The sequence below is a fragment of the Narcine bancroftii genome, chromosome 9 (genome assembly GCF_036971445.1).
Source record: "Narcine bancroftii isolate sNarBan1 chromosome 9, sNarBan1.hap1, whole genome shotgun sequence".
Lineage (NCBI taxonomy): Eukaryota > Metazoa > Chordata > Chondrichthyes > Torpediniformes > Narcinidae > Narcine > Narcine bancroftii.
In genome coordinates this window covers 17,038,282-17,055,919 of record NC_091477.1, presented here as the reverse complement: position 1 = coordinate 17,055,919, position 17,638 = coordinate 17,038,282, and the positions used below count along the sequence as shown (strand labels likewise).

The 17,638-nt window shown below is 39.3% G+C and overlaps 1 protein-coding gene and 1 long non-coding RNA gene across 2 annotated transcripts; both read right to left on the bottom strand.

Annotated features, from left to right (window-relative positions):
• Nucleotides 1–2,407: 2,407 nt before the first annotated feature.
• Nucleotides 2,408–17,090, bottom strand: zcchc10 (zinc finger, CCHC domain containing 10). Its single transcript, XM_069898192.1, has 4 exons — nt 16,998–17,090; nt 9,514–9,675; nt 6,955–6,993; nt 2,408–3,765 (listed from the first exon to the last, which is right to left on the bottom strand). The coding sequence occupies exons 1-4, from the start codon at nt 17,036–17,038 to the stop codon at nt 3,522–3,524; spliced, it is 486 nt and encodes a 161-aa protein (XP_069754293.1). The 5' UTR covers nt 17,039–17,090; the 3' UTR covers nt 2,408–3,521.
• Nucleotides 11,231–16,991, bottom strand: LOC138743229 (uncharacterized). The gene is made up of 2 exons (XR_011344743.1): nt 16,603–16,991; nt 11,231–14,762 (listed from the first exon to the last, which is right to left on the bottom strand). It is a non-coding gene; the product is annotated as an uncharacterized lncRNA (long non-coding RNA).
• Nucleotides 17,091–17,638: the final 548 nt, after the last annotated feature.

Genomic DNA, 17,638 nt, shown 5'->3' with positions numbered 1-17,638 from the left:
ATGCAGAACTGGAGAAAAGGAAAGAGAGACAAAACTGGAAAAAAGGAGAAACGGATAGATGGGGGTGCTAATGGAAAGTTAATGTTAAAACCATCTGGTTGACAAGTGCTCAGATGGAATATTGTGGTGTTCCTCCAATTTACAGGTGGCCGTAGTCTGTCAGTGAATGAGTCCTTGGGAATGGGGCAGGGAATTGTAATTCCTAACTGCTCAAATCTTTGCAAAGTAAAGAATTTTTATTTGAGATCAATGGGAAAGAAAGGACAAATTTGATAAAAGTATGGAGCAGTAAGTAAAATTTGGTGACAAAAGAACAGCTACAGTAAGTGGGCTATGCTTAAAGTAAAGACACTATATTGGGGCATTTTACTAAAGTTCTACAATGCACTCAATTTTCTACAAATCAAAGAATGACCACAAGTAGCCCAAGAAGCAAACCACTACAACTCATTTAACATTTTGTTGGATGTAGGAGAAAATAAAACACACTTTGTGTACATAATGAAGGCAAGATGAGTAGAAAGTGACACTTTCTATCGTTGGATGAGATGGGATGTCACTTAGCCTGTGTGCATGCAAAAAAATCCCAATTTGCTCATAGAGATGCAAGTATAATCTACTGCTCTGAATCTTAGCTTAAATATATGAAAAAAAGTGATTTGCAATCAAGTTATGGAATTTAGTATAGAGCAATTTATAAGCAAAAGGAGACATTCACTCAAATATGCCACAACTTACTGAAATTTGGTGTAGGCGACAAGATGAAAAAGTCACCAAAATAGTTCCACATTAAGAAATACAAAGAACATAAAAAAATACTTCCTGAAAACTGAGCATAGTATTTGGCAATCACACCAATAAATCACCAAATTGTGATCATAGCTGGACTGCTGAAAGGGAGTCACTAACTACAAATAACTTGTTACTAACAAGTGAGAACAAAATCTTTATCCTTCATTAGCCACATTGGCTTCATGCCACACTACTATGTGTGCAAGAGGTTAAACACCTCCCATCTTGGCAAAAATACTGGAGATTAGAAAGGATAACAATAAGACAATGCAAGTGGATACATAGAGTGGATACACACAAACCAGGCAATATAGAACCTGAAAACACAACTTTGTTGTTCAACTGCAACACTATTATTCTTGTTTGACACCATATTTTAAACGAGGTATTTATCTCAAATGTCAGATTTAATACAACTATAATTATGCTTTTAGGTTATCTTACACCTAATATAGCATACTGTACAGTAAATGCCAGCATAAAGGATGACTCGTATAGGACATCCTCCAAGTTTTCCATCTAAAAATTAGGTTTTGAGGCTTATATAGGATGATCCACCCAACCAAGTCTGGCACCTACCACTGAACACTGACCAGTGGACAGATGCTGTTACAATATGATAATACCAAATTACCCTGTAAATGTTTTAATTTTATCAACATTTTAAAGCCTGTATAGAGCTGACAGCAGTCGGACTGGGCGCACGGACCCTGCCGGGGAGCTCTAAGACTTTGTTGGATACGTGCAGGTTTGCCCCTCAAAATGTGCCATTTGTGTGGAGGTGAGCCAGATTGCCAGCACAAGAAAGGTGCACCAAGGGCTTGACCAGGACAATTGTATGGAGGTGAGCCGGGTTGTCAGCACAAAGGTGGTAGTGTGCCTCAGATCTGACCAGATACTTGAGTCGAAGCCGGCGGGATGAGGATAGGATATTGTCGGGGAGGGGTAAGATGGGAGTGGTGTTGAGACTTCACTGTCACTGTTTGATTTTAGACCCAGCATACAGATGAACCTGATTTTGAGGTAACATTTTTAAGTTTCGCAGATCATCCAAACGCCAGCATATATGATATTTCTTGGTTTGTTATCATGTCCTAACTTTTGTAATTAAGGTCCTATCCAATGGCAAGTCATTAATTTATGATTCATTGTTGAAATATGGCTGCTTAAGAGTTCCAGATAAATTTAAGCAAAACATTAAAAATTTTTTTTTTTCCTATATTTGGATTTTATCCTTTTCATTTCAAAGAAATGTCAGGAATGTGTCTTTCTGCAGCAGGACTTTTAGTTCTGGCAGGAGACAATTCCATTTACAGATCTCTGATGCATGCGTGGTTTCAGAATTCCAACAATAGAAGTTGGGAAATTCAACATTGCACCTTTGTACATATATTATACTTAAAAAGCAGCACACATGCATTCACTGAATGCTATGCATCTAACTGAGAGATTTCACAAAGTTTTATTGCAAAAACTTGCTGGAACAATTTATGGGAAAATCTGGTCATATTTGGAGATAGCTGATCATATTTGGAGAGATGCTGTTACAATTTCTCTCAATTTTTTTCTACTTTAAAAAGTTCCATACGTGCTCAATTCACTCCAGACAAATAAATACATTTCTGTGCCTTTATTACCTCAGTTTAATAAAACAGGAACAATAAAGGTGCAGCTACTTAAGCTCAAAATCACAACAATTTGTTAACTGAACAACCCCACCTCTAATTAGATGTACTCTCTCTTCAAAACAAAAGGTTTCATACATAAAAGGAGACAATAATATTTGGACAGAAACAATGGAGACAGATTTAGTTTGGAGTCTATAAAAATAGCATATAGAATATTTTTAACAGCATGCATCATGAAGGCAAATATTGCTGATAGCATTTCTGGAATAATTTCAAAGACACAGTTGAGAGCAAATCAATTAACTGTACAATATATGACAAAACGTTAAAAAAATACATAGAAGCTTGCTACTATATGGGGCACACTAACAAATGGCAGTCCAAAATTAGACGAATGGAAGGTGAATAAATAATTATCTTGGGGGTGAGGGGGCAGAAATAGAAAATTTGAAAGGTGGGAGAAATCAGACAAGGTGGATAGCTTCTTCATAACTGATAGTTTGGGTCAGACAGCCCAGCATTTGTTGAGATATGTGGACAGAGCAGCTGGTGTAGCAGTTAGCACAACACTTTTACAGTGCCAGTGATTGAGATCAGGCTTCCAATCCCACGCTGTCTGAAAGGAGCCTGCACATTCTCCCCATGTCTGCTTGGGTTTTCCCCAGGAGCTCCACTTTCCTCCCACACTTCAAAATGTACCAGGGTGTAGGTTAATTGGGTGTAAATTGAGCAGCATGAGCCTGTGGGCTTTTACCGTGCTGTAGGTCTAAATTAAAAAAAAATAATTTCAGTTTGCAAAGTATCTTGACAACGTTAATGTTTACATGCTGACCCATTAATTTATACGAATTTGTCCAAAATTACTGACTTCTACAGAAAGAAGGACAATATTCATTTTGGAAAAAAAAGAACAAGTAAATTTGCAAAGAGGCACATTTGAAGGTCACAAACAATAGGCTTTATACTTCACATTTGATTCATAATTTGTCTAGAAGGATTCATATTATAAGGAGTTAGTTTTTTTTTCCCAAGTTACCTTAAAAAGACCCTTTCAAACTGAAAGGGTGCTTATGAAACTTGCAGATCACTCAAAGAGTCCTGTCATGATTTTTGCCTCTTTTTTGGTGGTTCTTCATCAGAGCTACTTATACTACTACTGGAACTGGAGTCAGAGTCTGAATCCGAAGATGACGTTTCACTGGATGAGAAAGTTGAAGAAGATGAGGAGCTGTCAGTTGATGAAGTGTCTTCATCACTGCTGCTGCTTTCTGATGTGGATGAATTGGATGACGTTTCACTGTCTGAAGATGAATCGGTAGAAGTACTGCTGCTGATGCTCTGAGACCTTGAAATAAAATGAATGCACAGGACACATTCTTACAATATAATCCATGAAAACAATGTCTCACAATTGGTGTACAAGAATATACAAATGTGACATTTTATTTACGTTCTCATTCATAATTGTATTTGTTGTGAGTCTCCATGGGTTTTACTTCATTTTATTTTGTGAAGTATGACATTTTAGCTGTGATTATCCATTTTCACCTACTGGGTGGGCTCACAGAAGTACGTGATATCCATTCTCAATTATGAACCTTAGCAATAGCAGGAACAAGTCAATTGGTCCCTTGTACCTGTTTCACTGTTCAAAAGCTTCACCACTGATATTCCACTTTGCTGCATTCATTCCACATTCCTCAATAGTATTCAAGAATCTTGTACTTGGATGCAGAGGAGGTAGGAGGGGCCCAAAATGAATACTTTGCTTCAGTATTCACCAAAGAGAGGGAGGAACCTTGGTGAATGCAATGCCAGTACAGAAAAAGTCTAATGTGCAAGAAGAAGCGCAGATCTTCTTAAAAGCATTCAAAGAGACAAGTCCCCAGGTTACCGCAAAAAGTAGATTGGGTTTCTGTCCTATCTGGCTACAGGAGAGGTACCAGAGAATTGAAGAATGGCATATGTAGTTCCCTTGTTTATAGACCAGTGTGTCTTGTGTCAGTGGTTTGCAAACTACTAGAAATGGTTCTTGGGGACAGAATTTACATGCATTTAGAGACTCAGTCTTCACAGGGATAGCCAGAATAGGTGGTTTTAACTCGTGTTCCAGCCTTGTTAACACAAAGTGTCTCATGATCTTCGCATTGTTTGAACCCGTCACGTTGATGGGCGTCATCTTTGGTAGACAGTCTGTGATCATCTTGTAGCAGAGGCCTATTTCATCACAGTTGTACACTCGTTCTTCTAGGAGAGTTCTTAGTTCTGCCAGGTATTCACTGGTGGCAGCACTATCGGCTGAGCGAATTTCTCCAGACTCTTAACACTTGAGAAATTCCGTGATGGTGTTTATACCGGTCTAGCCATCCATTGCTAGCTTTGATCTGTATGGTTTCTCTGTTGGTCAGCTGGTCAAACTTCTCAGCTTGAGCTTTGAGAATAGGCCTGGAAATTGGAAGCGCTTGAACGATCCACTGGAACAGGGAGTCATGAGGCTAACATCTTTGGCAGTCTTCACGCATTTGGCCCTTAGCCCCACCTCTTCCTCAACTTTCCAAAGTAACATGTGTAATTTATCTTCCTGAGATTTCCAGCCGCGAAGTGTTGATTCAGGTATGCCGAGGTAGTGTGCAACTTGGGTTTGACTTTTATTCTTGATCGTGTCAAGTGCGAAAAAGATTTTCGTCTGTTGACGGTACATTCCATTTTGATCTGAAAACTATTTCAATTCCAGAAAGTGTGGGGGGGGGGGGGGAGGGAAATGGGTCCATTGGCTGATCGCATTATATCTCGGTTCATGTTAAATCGGGGTTCCACTGTATATAGAGAAGCATTTGGTCTAGTTGTTAAACAGGAAGCAGAGCAACAATCATTACAGCACATTGGAATGGGTAAGAGTTACTTGAATGCTTTGAATAAATAGACAGTCATAAATTTTAACCTAAGTTATTTCTGCTTTTGTCCATTTTCCTGGTTGGGATTGTGATTGCAAATGAGACAGGTAAAAGAATCCTTAGTTATTGTAATTCTTTAGTAAGTTTTAGGTTCTTCACATTTGTTTGAATGAGAGTGGGTGAGCTAACATACCTTAGCACTATGGTGTTGGGAACACGCAGTGGTAAGGGGAGAGGATTGGGGAGGGAGAGAGCAAAGTCAGGGTCGGTGTGAAAAGGAGGATTTCAAAGAGCAAGCATCCAGGAGGTTGTGTTGCCTGCTCAGTGCCAGTCTACAATTCCGGACATCCTCTCAGGACTGGAGCATGCAGTGAGAAGACGGATCTATTTCTGTTAGTCCCTACGATATTGATAAGACAGTGAAAAAGATTCTGCATTGTCACTTTGAGGAGGTAGAACCTGAATTCTTAAAGGTGATAGCCTTCTGGAGAATTACCAAAGCCTTATTCAAATTAGCATAGGAAAAATAAGATGCTTATTTAATCTCTCCTGTGAACTTAAGCTGTGCATGGCTCTCCTGCAGTATAATGATCAGAATTGCACTTATCCAACAATTTCTGTGGGGTTTAATCTGATGTAATGGATTGAAATTTGGTTAATTGAACAGGAACCCAGTGGAAATAAATGGGTTGAATTGAGAGGATGTGGTCAATCAGGTGCTGCAAGGGCCCATGTTGGGGTTCTGCTAATTCTAAGTTCCTGTTTGATTCCTGATATGTTTCGGACTTGAATATTTTTTTTTTAGGCAGAGAAGGTTGTCCTGTCTTGAGTTCGCAAAAGTGAATCATACAAAAAATCTTGCAGGGTCCAAATAGTTGAAAGGATATTGCTTCCTGTGACTGGAATGCCAAGAACCATAGGCCAAGTCTCATATAAGAGGCAAGTTATTAAGGATACTGATTAGATGACTTCCCTCAGAGGGTGGTGAGTCTTTGAACTTCTTTTGACAACTAGAGAGGTTAGTTCACTTTCAAATATTATTTAGAACATTGTAGCATAGTCCAGACCCTTTGGGACACAATGTTGTGCTAACTTGCATAACCCTTCTCCACAACAATCTACCTTCAATTCATAACCCTCTAAATGTTATGTATCCATGTGCCTATCTAAAAGCCTTTTAAATGACCTCCTCCCTCCCCCCCCCCCCCCCCCCCCCCCCCCCCCCCACCTTGTACCAATGTCCACCACCACCCCTGGCAATGCACTCCAGGGACCCACCACTCTTGATTTTTTTAAAAACTTGCCTCTGACATCTCTCTTAAACTTTCTTTCACTCATGTTTAAAAATCCCAGATTAAATGAATGTGAATTTCACCAATCACACATTTTAGAAATGCCATATGGATCAAGAAATGGATTGAGAATAAAGTAAAAAAAACTAAGCAGGTTGAGCAGCAGCGGGTGAGAATTTGGGTCAAGACCCAACTTGAGAAGCAAGTTGAGCAGTAGTGTCCTAAAAAGTAGGGTGGAACAGACTAATGGAGCTGCTGTACTCATGATCCTGGAATATTTATAGAATTATTGTGCACTGCTGGTTTGAAAAGAATTATGCAATAAGTTCATGGCTATTTAAAGGTTACCTTTTCTTCTTGATCTTCTTTTCTGTATTTCCTTGTCCACTGTTAGAATTTAAAACAATTAACTTATTGGTTGAATGTTTTGTTTTTAAATGTCAAACATTAAAATCACAACAATCCAGACAATTATTACATCTTATATGCTGCAAGGTACAAAACAAATTTGCAATGTGATCATCCCAACTTTGTAACAACAATTGGACAAATTCTTCTAGCCTCCACATCAAATTCCTCCTTAGATAGATAATGAAAGTCATTTCCATACAGTTTATTCAAGAAAACAATTGAAGGATGTGGTCTTCTGAGAACCAATATAGTAAATTTAAAATAGCCTTTTTCCAGACTCTCTTTGGACAAAAGCAGAATTGAGAATTCTTGACGCATTGAGCATCAAGGGCCCCTCTGCATTATCCATTCGTATCTCACAGGATCTATTTTTATGGTAGAGGGCAAAATGAAGTAGGGCCAGAGTTAATGCACTGTATCAATAATGTCATATATTGTGAACTGAAGAGAAGTAGCCCCTGTTAAGAGCCCATATTGAACGAAGTCCAGGCATGGAGGGCACAGATGTGTTTGGTCATTCATCTCATCTTAAAATTTATTGAAGCACACACGAATAGCATCGGCTAGATTTTTTCCCATGCAGTTAACTGAAAATCGAATTCCATGCTTTAAAAAAAATGCAGCAAATGTTATTCTAATTAAAATCCCAATCATGTATTCTGCTCATGGATGGAGCTCAAAGGTCAAAAGGGAATGATACTGAATCATAATCAGTTATCAACTGGCTTTGATAAAAGAATGCTTAATTGTAAATTGTCTTTATTCAGCACCTTTAACATAAATCTGCACTAATATTATCAAACAAAATTTAACAATGAGCAACAAAGAGATATTCAGCAGATGATTGAAGAGTTGGGTTTTAAAGAATTTCTTGAAAATGGAAAGAGTCCAACTAGTTAAGAAAGGAAATTCCACAATTTTTAGTCATGCAGGCATGACTAACAAAAATGTTGCAGAAGCCAAACAGGCAAGTCAGACATAGGTTAAATAAAAACAAGAATAAGAAGGATCTGACATTCTGAGGTTGCTCTGCCATTTTCCATCATAATGGCCGAAGATCTAGTTCTGTTCTCCTGTACTCCCTCCATATCCTTTAATTCTTTTAATTTCCTTATCTATCTAGAAACCTATTAATCTTAAATTTTAACCCAAGAAATTCTTCCTCATTTCTCAGTACTAAATGGTTTGTCTTTATTGAGACTAACTCATGATTCTTGGGTCCTCCTAAGAAATAGAAGCAGGCCACCCATTCAATAAGACAATGATCTGATCATTGTCTAAACTCCAACTACCTGCCTTTTCCTCATATCCCTTAATTTGTTTTTTTATGTAAAATTCTATCTGTTTGAACCTTAAATAGGTTTAATGAAGTAGGCTCAACCGCTTCCCTGAGTAGAGAATTCTAAAGATTCACTACTCACTGGGGGAAAAACTTTGGATTTTTAAATTCTCAAATTTGTTTGACTGATAATGCAGAATTGGATGAGCAATGGACTGAATAATGAAAAGAAGGAAGTCATTGATTTTGCTCCCTATAACATACTCTATCCTTTGACAAGAGCCATCTGATCGTGATGAACTTTGAAGCACAGAACAAAGTGCATTTTCCTACTATCGGCTTCGCTACTGAAAAGTCTAGCCATGCCCGACCTCCCATGAAGATTTGCCCATCCATCCTGTGGTTTCTGCTTAAACATTACCCTGATTATAATTTTTTTATTCAAGTCTGTTTTCCCACTTCCTCTTTCTTGGAGGATTATAGGAGAATAAATGAAGAGTAGCCAATGCAAGACATGCATTTAGATTTTCAGAAAAATTTTGGTAAGATCCCAAACTGGAGCAAGTGGAACAGTGAGTTAATATACTCACATCGATTGAGAATTGGTAAACAAACAAACAAATGAAGTAAATTGGTAAAAATATGGAACATAAGACCATAAGGTATAGGAGCAGAAGTAGGCCATTTGGTCCAATGAGTTGGCTCCACCTTTCCATTAGGAGTTAAACAATTCTCCCACTGAACCCCACTCTCCTGCCTTATCCCCAGTATTATTGTTACCCTGACTATTCTCAACCAAGTCCTGTTCTCGCAGCTCCCGATGAGAAATGAAAATAAAAACCCCATGTTGTTGTCAAGGGAAATACAAAGATAAAAAAACTGGAGGCAAATCAACCACAAGTACTCTGCAATTCTCTCACCACCCTACTCCACCTTGCTGTTCTCAGGGAACCTGTAATACTTACTAAACGTCTTACACGCAGACTTGTAACACCTCATGTTCCTGCAAGAGGTCAGATACATTTCTGGTAGTAGCGTTTGGATAAAGATCATAAATGTAAATGTTGGTGGTCCTGTTCGGTTTCAGATGACAGAAATCAACTGTAGGTTCTCTACTCTTATTTCAAGGTATCAATCACACACTGGGTACCAATATAATGAAGCTTTTTAATCTATATAGCTATTAAAAATAGGATTTAGGACATGAACAAATGTACCTTGCTGGTAATGCTAGTTTGTTTTGCTTTTCTTTTAGAGTCTTCTTCAATTGTACTGTTCGTGATGGTCTATGTAGATACTTCCTTTTTCCAGTACATTCATAAGTCCAGTGACCATGCTCCAAACATTTTTGACATCTAACATGTTGTTTATTAGCTTCCCTAAAATGAAGAAACCACAATACAGAAAGGTTAATGTTTGCTGTGTCAATGCCCTAACACAAAATAATTGTAATTAAATAAATTAGACCAGGAATAATTTATATACTTTGCTAAAGCCAAAGGATAGTTTTATCTATGAAGTAAAAACTTATCAATTAAAAAAAAAATTGTGATTAATGGTCTTGTCTATTTCAAGATGTACACAAATAAAATAATCCATTTGAGTATAGAAGCAGACACAGTTTCGATGGAAAGGGGCACAGAAGCCTAAAAGAGTAGAAATATTTTGATCCAATGAGATATGCCACTGTTGAGAATGCATAGAGAATATTGCGAAAATTTGATTTTCCAAGGAAGGATATACTCATATGGAATGCAGAAAAGATTCACCACATTGATTACTCCAATGGCAGAGGATGGAAGAAATCAAGCAGGGTGGACATACTGAATCAGAATTTATTGTAGTGAACAGGTCAGAAAATTCACTGTTTTATAGCAGCAACACCGCACAAACATTTAAATAAACCACATTTCAAAATAAATAAAAATAGTGGAAAAATAAAACAAAAAGACAAGGATAGGTAGTGTCTATGCTTCATTCAGGAATCTGATGGTAGAGGGGAAGAAGCTGTCCTTGTGTTGCTGAGTGCTCATTTTTAGGCTCCTGTACCTTTTTTCCTGATGGTAGCAGAGTGAAGAGCCCTGGGTGGTGGGGGTCCTTGAGGATAGAGACTGCTTTCTTAAGACCACCCTTCTTGTTGATGTCTTTGATTGAGTGAAGTCTGGTGCCCATGATGTTGCAGGCCGGGTGAACACCCATTTGGAGTTTGTTCCCATCCTAAGCATTGCCACGTCCATACCTGACAGTGATGCAACCAGATGGAATGCTCTCCAGGGTACACCTGGAGAAGCATTTGAGAGTCCTTAGTGACTTTATTGAATCTCCTCAAACCCCTCACAAAGTGTACAAAATATACCCTGGCGAGTCTTCTTTGTGATTTCATTGACATGGAGGCTCCAGGACAGATCACCAGAGATGTTGACATCCAGGAGTTTGAATTTCTTGACCAACATTGAAGTGACATACACGGTGAAGTTGATAAAAATGAGCGTTATCTCACTGAAATGTACAAAATTCTTTTAGGGTGCAATGATGATATCTCCCAAGCCAAAGTATGTAACAATTACAGGTTGGATTCTGAAAAATAAGAGGTAACCGTCCAAGATAAAATGAGAAAAGTTGATGAATTCTTTAAGGCCAGAGAAGCACAAAGCACTTTCAAGGAAGAAATGGTAAAGATTTTGATAATAACAGAATTAAAGGATATTCAGTGCTGAAAAATGGTATTGAGGTATCCACCATGATCTTACAGAAAAGCAAAGTAGACAGGAACCATCTGAGTAGCTGCATGTATTACATTGGGGTGATTTTGCTATTAGAATTACTCTTCTCTGATGAAACAATTCAAAGTACAAACTATTGTCTGAAATAAAATGGTCTTCAATCAATATGAATGCAAAGTGCAATAAAAATGAAAAGAAGTTCTACAATACAGTAGGTGACAAGTTTTATTCGACTTATCTCCTTTATTTATTTAAGGAATAACTCAAAGTGAACATTGAAAATGCCAGGTGGAAAATGGAAATACTATGATTCACATTTCCAAAATCCATTTTACCCAGTTCGAAATAAAATCAAGCTGTGGACTTCCACAATAAACCCAGGAATTGAAAAGGCATCAGCTAAAAGGTGGAAACCAAAAGGTACTTGTTCAAAGATATATGCCTCGGTGCAAATACAGAGTGAAATCCAGAATAAAGCCAATGTTGAGACTTACAAAATTTCAATTTTTTTCACTAATATGAAAGCCAGAAAATTATTGCAAATTGTTGTGTTTGCACTCACACAATTAAGACTCGGAGACATGATACTTTCTCATTCTTTAGAATACATCTCATGAGTAATATAACTATAAAAAGGAAAGCATTTAATAATAATCAGGGCACATAGTCATTAAAGCATTCAGGTGGTCTTCTTTCTCTTTTGGACTGCCTCGGCGTTGTTTGTTGCTCAGGATCTGTAGATAGTTGGGTCGGCGATCGAGTTGACAGCGACTGCCCACCTTCACTGACCTTCGGCGGTGACTGCCTGTCTTTGCTACCCTCCTGGTTGCGTGTCTCAGTTACTGGACTCCTCACTGGACTGCTTGGCTCCATGACAGTCTCTGCCGCCACTCCCCCTCCCCCTGAGGGTTGGGGAAGTCGGGGCAGGCCACTGCAGGTCTGATTCCACCTCCTCCAATTCATGACGTAGTTCATGGACCTTAGTGTCAGTCAATGCGTTGCTTCCACAATCTGTCCCCCACTAGAACAGAATATGAGCAGGGGCTCAATTTTTGTAAGATTATTCCTACCACCCATGGGTCTTTATATTGTCTATAATCTTGTACCAGAACACTCTCGCCCACTTCCAATGTTCTAGGTGAGGTCTGTGGTGATGCTGTTTTTTGCAATCAGAAACCCAGATCTGGATGAACTGTGGACAGCCTGGTCTGCTGGATGCGGCCAAACATTAGTTCTGCTGGGGTGCATTTTGTGGAAGAATGCGAAGTGTTTCTGTATCCCAAAAGGAAATCTGCGATTTTGTGTGTCCAGGAGGCTTTCAGAAGTTTCATGGTTTTCATTTTTTTTTTGGAATGTTTGTACAAAATATTCTGCCTCCCCATTAGTACTTGGGTGATAGGATGCAGACAAAATATGTCTGATATTGTTGTCACGCGTAAATTTAAAAAAATGTTCTGATGTAAATTAAGGCCCATTATCCATAACTAATTCATGAGGCAATCCATAAGTGGCAAAGATAGCTCGTAGACAGTCAATATTGGGACTACGGGCCATTTGGAGAGTGTGTCCACAACTATTAGGAAAGTCTCACCTATGAATGGTCCAGCAAAGTCTATATGAATCTGATGCCAGGGTTTGGATGGCCATTTCCATGGGTTAGCTTTGGTTCATGGCATTTTTGGCTGTATTGACTGTCATACTTTGCATTCTCTTACTGCTGTTTCAGTGCCTCTGTCAATGGAGGGCCACCAGACATGCATCCAGGCCACTGCCTTCATTCGTACCATTCCCGGATGGTTGTGGTGTAGTTCTGATAGCATTATTTGGCTGGAATAATTGTACGGATACCCCAAAGTAAACATCATTCTTTGATTGATAATTCATGGCAGCCCGTGGAATGACTTCAGATTCGGGTTACCCATTAAGGGTGAAGTATAGAATTTTGCTTAATGTTGCCTCTTTTTGGGTTTCCTTTGTGATTATCTGGGCTGTAATGGGCAGTTGTTGAAGTTGTTTTTGGTTGACAGCTGCTGCCTCTGCTCTCCATTTAATCATTTCTTCCCGTTGTTCTGTCTCGGGTAGCAGCATGCGTGATAAGGCATCTTCATGGCTGTTGCGTTTTCCTGGTTTATGTTATACGCCGCTAGTAGTGTGGCCCATCTTTGAATTCTGGCTGCAGCTAATACTGGTATACCTTTGTGTGGCCCCAGTATTAAACTAAGAGACTTATTGTCTGTGATCAGGGTGATTGTTTTTCCGTAAAGATATTGGTGGAATTTTTTAAAAATACCAAAATTATTACCAATCTTTTTTCTTGTTGGGCGTAATTGAATTCGCTTGTGGTTAATGTTTGTGAAGCATACACTACTGATTGGTCACCTTTTTCTGTGATTTGGGATAGCACTGCTCCTAGTCCCATGGGTGAAGCATCCACGGCTAATGTAACTTCTTTACTAGGGTTGTAGAGGATTAGCACCTTATTTGTTGATGTTAGTATTTCCTTTAGTTGATCGACTGTTTTTAGTTTCTGTGTTCCAATATCATGTTTGATCTTTCTTGAGTAATTCATTTAGTGAGCTGCATATTGTAGACATATTAGGGATATGTTTTCGGTAGTGATTAACAAGTCCTCGGAAGGACTGTAATTCCCATTTGTTGGTTGGGTATGGGGCCTTGTGAACAGCTTCTATTCCTGCTGGATTCATTCTCACCCCCTTGCTGTCGATTGTAAACCCAAGATATGTTACTGAGGGGTGCATGAAGACACATTTGTCCTTTTGTAATCGTATATTAGCCTGTTGTAGTCTGGTTAAAACCTTCACAAGGTTTTGTAAGTGTTCACTGTCGTTTCGGCCTGTGAGGATGATATCATCTAAGTTACACCCAACTGAGAGTCCATGTGGTAATTTGTCCATTGTTGCTTCAAAAATCGCAGGTGCTGCTGAAGTTCCATAACGCCCATGTACAGGTGAATAGTCCCAGATATAGGTGAATATAGGTGTGTACAGGTGAATAGTCCCAGATATAGGTGAATATAGGTGTGTACAGGTGAATAGTCCCAGATATAGGTGAATATAGGTGTGTACAGGTGAATAGTCCCAGATATAGGTGAATATAGGTGTGTACAGGTGAATAGTCCCAGATATAGGTGAATATAGGTGTGTACAGGTGAATAGTCCCAGATATAGGTGAATATAGGTGTGTACAGGTGAATAGTCCCAGATATAGGTGAATATAGGTGTGTACAGGTGAATAGTCCCAGATGGGGATTAATTGTCATATTCCCTTGATTTTTTTTTGTCCAGTTCTTTCTGTTGATATGCTTGCAACAAATCTCGTTTTCTGAATTTTTGCCCTCCATTTCGTGCTTGGAACAATTCTTCTGCCTTGTGCATTTTGTATTTTGAGTGATGGATTGATGGTGATTTTGTAATCGCCGCAAATGAGAATTTCACCCTTTGCTTTCCATACAGGTACAATGGGCATTGCCCAATCGCTGTATTGTATTGGTTCTAATATGCCTTCATATTTTAGTCTGTTTAATTCAGCCTCAATTTTTCCTTTCATAGCAAATGTGACTGTTCTGGCTTTGAAGAATTTTGGTACTGCATGATTATTGAGTATTTGGTCGAGTTCTGGCTGGGAGGTATCTGTGTGGTTTACATTTAGTATTGAACCGATTTCCAGCCAGTCTAGGTGAATGTGTTGTCAATTTCTTCAAAAGAGTGCTGGTCCCTGGATATCTACGATATAAAGAAAGAATGTTTTTGGTTGCTGTTGTTTGGAAAAAGTACAGTCCAAGTACAACACAAACACTTTGATTCTGTCTTCTGTAACAGATCTTAAGAGTTATTTCAGTTGTTTTTACAGGGTGGTGTGGTTGCAAACATTCCTTTACATGTAACAGCATTAGGTACACAACTGGCCCTGTGTCTAACTCCAACTTCAGGGAGGTACCTGTTTATTTTTGCTGTGTTTCCTCCGATGTGTAATATCTCATGAATTGAAATTTCAAGAGCTTTGAAGGTCAGCCATTGGGCTGTTATCATCATCGTTGCTTGGTTGCCCCCCTCTCTCTGCAATTGTTTTGACTTTAGCTGCCTGTTTATTTGCAGGCCACCTGTGCTTTAGAAGCAGACATTTAGCTTTGATATGTCCTTCTATTTTGCAATTGTTGCATTTAGAATTTTTGAAGAAACAGTTTTCTGGTCAGTGGTTGTATTTCCCACGACGGAAGCACTGTTGGTGGGAACACCTCCCAACCAGTAGGTCTGGTTGACCCACATCCAAGTTTTTATCTGCCATTTTAGAGCTGCAGGCAATTCTGTATGCAATCTGTAACGTAACGTCTTGATCCATTCCTAATCATTTTTGCCTTGGTTGGCGATTTGCCAACCCCATCACTAATCTGTCTCGCAAGTGCTTGATTTAGAAACTGGTTGAAATGACAGTGCTCTGCCAGTTTGTGCAACGGTGCCAGGTATGTACTTACTTTTTCTCCTGGTCCTTATCTCCTTTTATACAATCATTGCCTTTCTGCCATAATTGGTGCTTTGTGGCTTAAATGGTTCCTTAGAGCTGTGCGTAATTCGTTGAGTGCCTTTGTCCCTGGATCCTCTGGGAACAGCAAGGTCTTAGGGAGGTTGAATGTTTTGCTGCCCATTATACGGCGGTAGAGGGCACGTTTGCGATTTACTGGACCTTCCACAATATTGCGGGCTATGCAGTAGTGGTTGAACCGATCTATGGAGTTATTCCAACTTTCTTCTACTTTATTGAATTCCCTGAACTTTCCTCCCCACCATCTTGGCACACTTTCACCTTGATCTTTCGGCAGAAATTTGTTAGGGTTGTTCATTAGTTGTTTTCTTTCTCATGGTTGGTGCATGGAGTATGTGTAGGGTTCATTTCACTCCTTGTTGCTACTGTTGTGTATACACTCACACAATTGAGACTCAGAGATGTGATTCTTTCTCAACCTTTTCTTCTATTTGACTAATATGACACACAGGGTTATATATGTGGAAGGGAGACATCATGACGTGGGGGGGGGGGGGGGGTCCATGATGTCCAGCAGAGCAGGGGCTTATACCCAACAAAAATGAGTCAAATTTGCCAATTATGTTAAATTATAAAAGATGAATAAAAACACTTATCAGAAGCTTAAGAATTTTTGATATTGTGGAGTACCAAAAACTGATGAAATCGAATAAAAGCAATTTTGAGGTGTGCAGATTAAATATGCACACCTCAAGAACAAAGTTTAACTACGATTAGCAATGTCAGCTTAGCAATGTCAAGAAATTTAGTAAATTAAATTTAAATTCTAGTCAAAACAACTACTGATAAAGTACTCTAATAGATCTTTGACGCCACTATTGGTATCCTACCCCACCATCACCATGCCAAAAAAAACACAGCATTTTCAAATCATCAACTTACTATGCAAGGGTCAGATTTAATATTCAAATTGCATTCTTTATTAGTATTACAACCAATTTTTTTCTTTAAAAAAAAGAACTATATAAATATCCAAAATAAACCAACGTAGTGATTTTAATAAGTAAAAAGCTTGAAACATACTTCAAGTTATCATCGACATGAATTGTTAGCTTCTCTTCCTTCACAGATACTGCCCGTTCTGCTGAGTATTTCCTGCGGTTTTTTTAAAATGTCATATTTGAAGTGAGTAAAAAGGTAGTGATAAAACGCTACTAGTTTCCTCCACGGCGACAATCCTTCACCAAAGGGCAGAAAGTCAGTTTCTGCCCAACCTCGGGCGCTGCCAGACGTTTGGGAAGAGGCTGGGGCCTGGCTGGGATGAAGATGGAAACTACTTTACCAACCTCATCCCCACAGTTCAAGGCCGCACAACACTCACCTTCGAAAAATACACACACACGTTCCTTAGAGAAATAAAAAAAGCAGTCCCTTCTTTTCGCTAGAAGATGGAAATTAAAACAATCACGAGTACTCACGCTTGCCTACGAGCGATCAATCTATGCATAGGTGTCGCCATCTTGGTTTACCCAACATGCACCGGTGCTCGTCTCCAAGCAACAGAGCAGACGGGGAAAGCTCCGCACCAAGTACGTGTCGTCACAAATGTGGATTTGAACACTCCCTTTGATGTTTAATGGGGATGGGATCGGTGTATTGCCCATATCTACTTAAAAACACGAATTTGCTTGATATCAAAGCTATTTAGACGGTGTGGTGATTTGGAGTTGGCGATCCTCCTAACCACTAGAGGGCGCTGGAGACAAATGTTCCACCTCAGTTTAGAAGCAAAATGGATGATCCAGCAGGAAGGAAGCTCCATTCCCTCTAAGTCAGGGCTTCCCAACCTTTTAGCTCACGGAACCCTTTTGGGGAGCATTTGGAACACCCCCCCTCCCCAATTTTTCAATTATAGTTTAAAAGACCTGACAGGGTCTGTGTCATTGTGGGGTGGGGAACATTCGCAGGCCATGCTCCCCAAATTAGGTACTTTCAGGTGGCCAAAATACCCCAACGTAAAGCCGCCTTTGGTACTCCAATGCGGCTGTTGGGTGGTCACCTGTAAGTGGAGAACCTGGCCAGGAGGAGCACTTACCTAACCCTCCTCCTGTAGATATAA